This window comes from Corapipo altera, unplaced genomic scaffold (assembly GCF_003945725.1).
Source record: "Corapipo altera isolate COAL_440 unplaced genomic scaffold, ASM394572v1 44, whole genome shotgun sequence".
Lineage (NCBI taxonomy): Eukaryota > Metazoa > Chordata > Aves > Passeriformes > Pipridae > Corapipo > Corapipo altera.
Genome location: NW_020884880.1, coordinates 20531249 through 20534000, shown reverse-complemented (window position 1 = coordinate 20534000; position 2752 = coordinate 20531249). Strand labels below are relative to the sequence as shown.

The following is a 2752-nucleotide window of genomic DNA, read 5'->3' as shown; positions in this document are numbered from 1 at the left end:
GCACCAGGAGATAAGGTGTTAGCTCAGCTCTATCCTGGAGATTATCAGGGCAAAGGCTCAAATAGCTGGAACAGCACAAAACAGCCCAGGAGAGAATGTGAGGAGAGGTTCTGGGCTCCATGCTGGGCACCAATTATCTTATGCCCACATTAAGTCCCAAGGCAGGATGGCTCACTGCTTTGCCTGTGCTTGCACCAGAGAGTCCTTGATTATCTTACAACCTCTTGGTTTGAGTAAAAGGCAGATTTTTATTTTTTTCCTGAGAGGTATTCCTCTACGCTGGAAACTGCATTTGAAAAAAACCCCAGAGAACAGAACACCTTTTTCTTACAGCCAAGCACTTTTCCACTGTACCTGCACCATTACATCTTTCTTTTGGGTGAAGAAAACCAGGGAGAAGAAAACCAACCAAAAAAAAAGCCAACAGGCCCCCATCCAGCTGAAGTGCTACTGCTGCCCAGCACTGACAAACGCTTTGCAGGTGCTGATCCATTATTTCGGCAAACAGCCTTTTAGCTCTTGCCCCCTGTGTTGCTGCAGAGACTGGAGGAGCAGTCAGAGTCCCTCTAGTGTGAGAGGGAAGCACTGTTGAAGGGGCATTCACCTAACAGCACAGCCCCCCACTCAGGACACCCCCCATCACACCAGTACACTCTCCCTCAGGCATCATCCACCCCTACAGCTGAAGAGGCAGCTTCATCAATGGCAGGGCCCCAACTCCCAGCTTCTGCAGGGTAGAGGACTGTAGCTACATCAAGTTGGGCAAAGGCCTCTTCTTTGAGGAATATCATGGCTCATAGGTGTTAAAACACAGCAGCCAACACAACAGCTCAACTGGTCTTTCAAGAGCTTTGGTTTAAGTAAATGATTTTCTCCTTCCAGTCACTTCCCTCCCCCCATTCTCTTCAAAAAGAACTGAATTACACACTTGGTTAACCAATTCTTCTTGGTAAGTAAAGTGCCACTCCCATTCAAAGCAGATACCATCTCTCATTGTTCATGAAATAACCTTTAAAAACAAGTGGTTTTGTTTATATGTTTTATTAAAAATTTACATAAACACACTCCAGCAATTGGGGTATTCAGGTGTCCTAGGTTAAAAAAATATACAAAATCCCAAGCCCTCATGGGCACAGCAGCAGCAAGTTGAAGAACAACCTCACTTCCTTTGAACAGTAGTGAAAGCTGGCATCTGAATGGGCTGGATTGAGTGGACTGGCTGGAAAACAGGCTTTTTCCGCATGTCAGAGAGTGTTTTCACGGAAGGGAGCAGCTGGTTCCTCTTGATGATCTGCAGTGCCAGCTGCGTGTTACCTACAAGACAAATTCGATTTAAAAAACCAAAATACCATTTTATGACTTACGAATCACTGTTCTAGGGACGGAGCTGATGAGCCAGCCCTGAGCCTGGCCCACAGACTCCAGCAGTCTTCCTAGTAGGTGAAACACTGACATGGACATGAAAAGCATTAGAAAACAGTTAACTTGAAAAAAATACTTCTGCTTGAGTCTACCTATTCTTAGCTGAAGACATCAATTTTTTACCTCAGGGCTGGAAGATGCCAGAGCACCTTCTATATTCCTGAAGGGCACCTCTTCCCTCTCCCAGCTGTGTTGTTAGACTCTAGATCTCACACAAAATGCCCTCACACTGTGACATTGCAGACAGTAATGCAACTGTTGAGGGTGTATATAAAACACTTTTAAACCAAGAAAACTCATTTTCAACTGCATGCATGGCCCATCAACTAAACACCAACATAAATAGAAAACCTATTATTTGTTAAAAATTAAACCTGTACAATTTAGGAGAAAAGATGCTGAGTTCTGAAGGAATATTTCTCTCTCTTACAAATACTTTTCTTTCACTGAAGTTTTAGTTTCAGAAGAGGTTGTTGCCATTTATAGAACAAAAAATGTCTTCAGTCTTTTTTTGTTATATACTTAAAAAGGGGGTGGGAGATGTAAATCCCACTTTCTACTCCCTTCTGCTCCATACATCTTTTTGCAGAAAGAAAGGTTTCCAAAATTCCAATTTAGAAATATCTTTGTAAGAAAAGCTTTGCAGAAGTCTCAATTCTGAATGCAAATACTCGAGTCCTCTGCCTGCCTGCAATGCAAGACAACTGAAGGAGAACAGAACATTTCACAACACTTGGATATTAAGCCCCAAGGGGCACAGATCTGCAACCATGACAGCTTCAATCAGCAGCTGCACCAGTCTGCTCACACTGCAGAATTCAGATGCAACTTTTCCAGTTTCCCATTATGTAGAGTTTTTCCCCCATACAAACACAGTGAACCTTCAAAAGGAAGCATTTTGGAAGAGTGAGTTGTCAATATTACAAGCTTTGCTGCTATACTTGCTACATAGGCCTTGATATGGCTTCTTTGGGAAACTGGATTGTGGTTGTCTTTTAATGGAAAGCCTTTCAAACCCTCTTTATAGTATATACCTCATCAAAGGTTTTAATAGGCTATCCAGTTCTGCACAAAGCATAGAAGACTTCAGGCAATGAATGTGGAGTGTGTAAGAACGGGATCACAATAAACTGTAGAAATGAAGGTGTGGATACATAGATCTATAGCAGTCTAAAATGGAGGCAGGGCCTAAAGGGTATAATTCAAAACACTGGCACATTTCTCTGTAGAGTAGGAATAATGACTACTGCCCTCTTCCCTTTGTATCCAAAATTTAGGTTGATAGAACATTTCCAGACTTACCATTCTGTAATTCCAGATATACAGCCAG

General features: G+C 42.6%; 1 protein-coding gene across 1 annotated transcript in view; it reads right to left on the bottom strand.

Annotated features, from left to right (window-relative positions):
- Positions 1-1023: 1023 nt before the first annotated feature.
- CNOT10 (CCR4-NOT transcription complex subunit 10) overlaps positions 1024-2752 on the bottom strand; it is a 33843-nt gene continuing 32114 nt past the window's right edge. The window contains exons 18-19 of the mRNA XM_027639137.1: positions 2725-2752; positions 1024-1314 (exon numbers count right to left, since the gene is read on the bottom strand). Of these exons, the coding sequence (XP_027494938.1) occupies positions 1160-1314; positions 2725-2752 (183 nt within the window). The 3' untranslated portion in view covers positions 1024-1159. The remainder of the gene's footprint in view (positions 1315-2724) is intronic.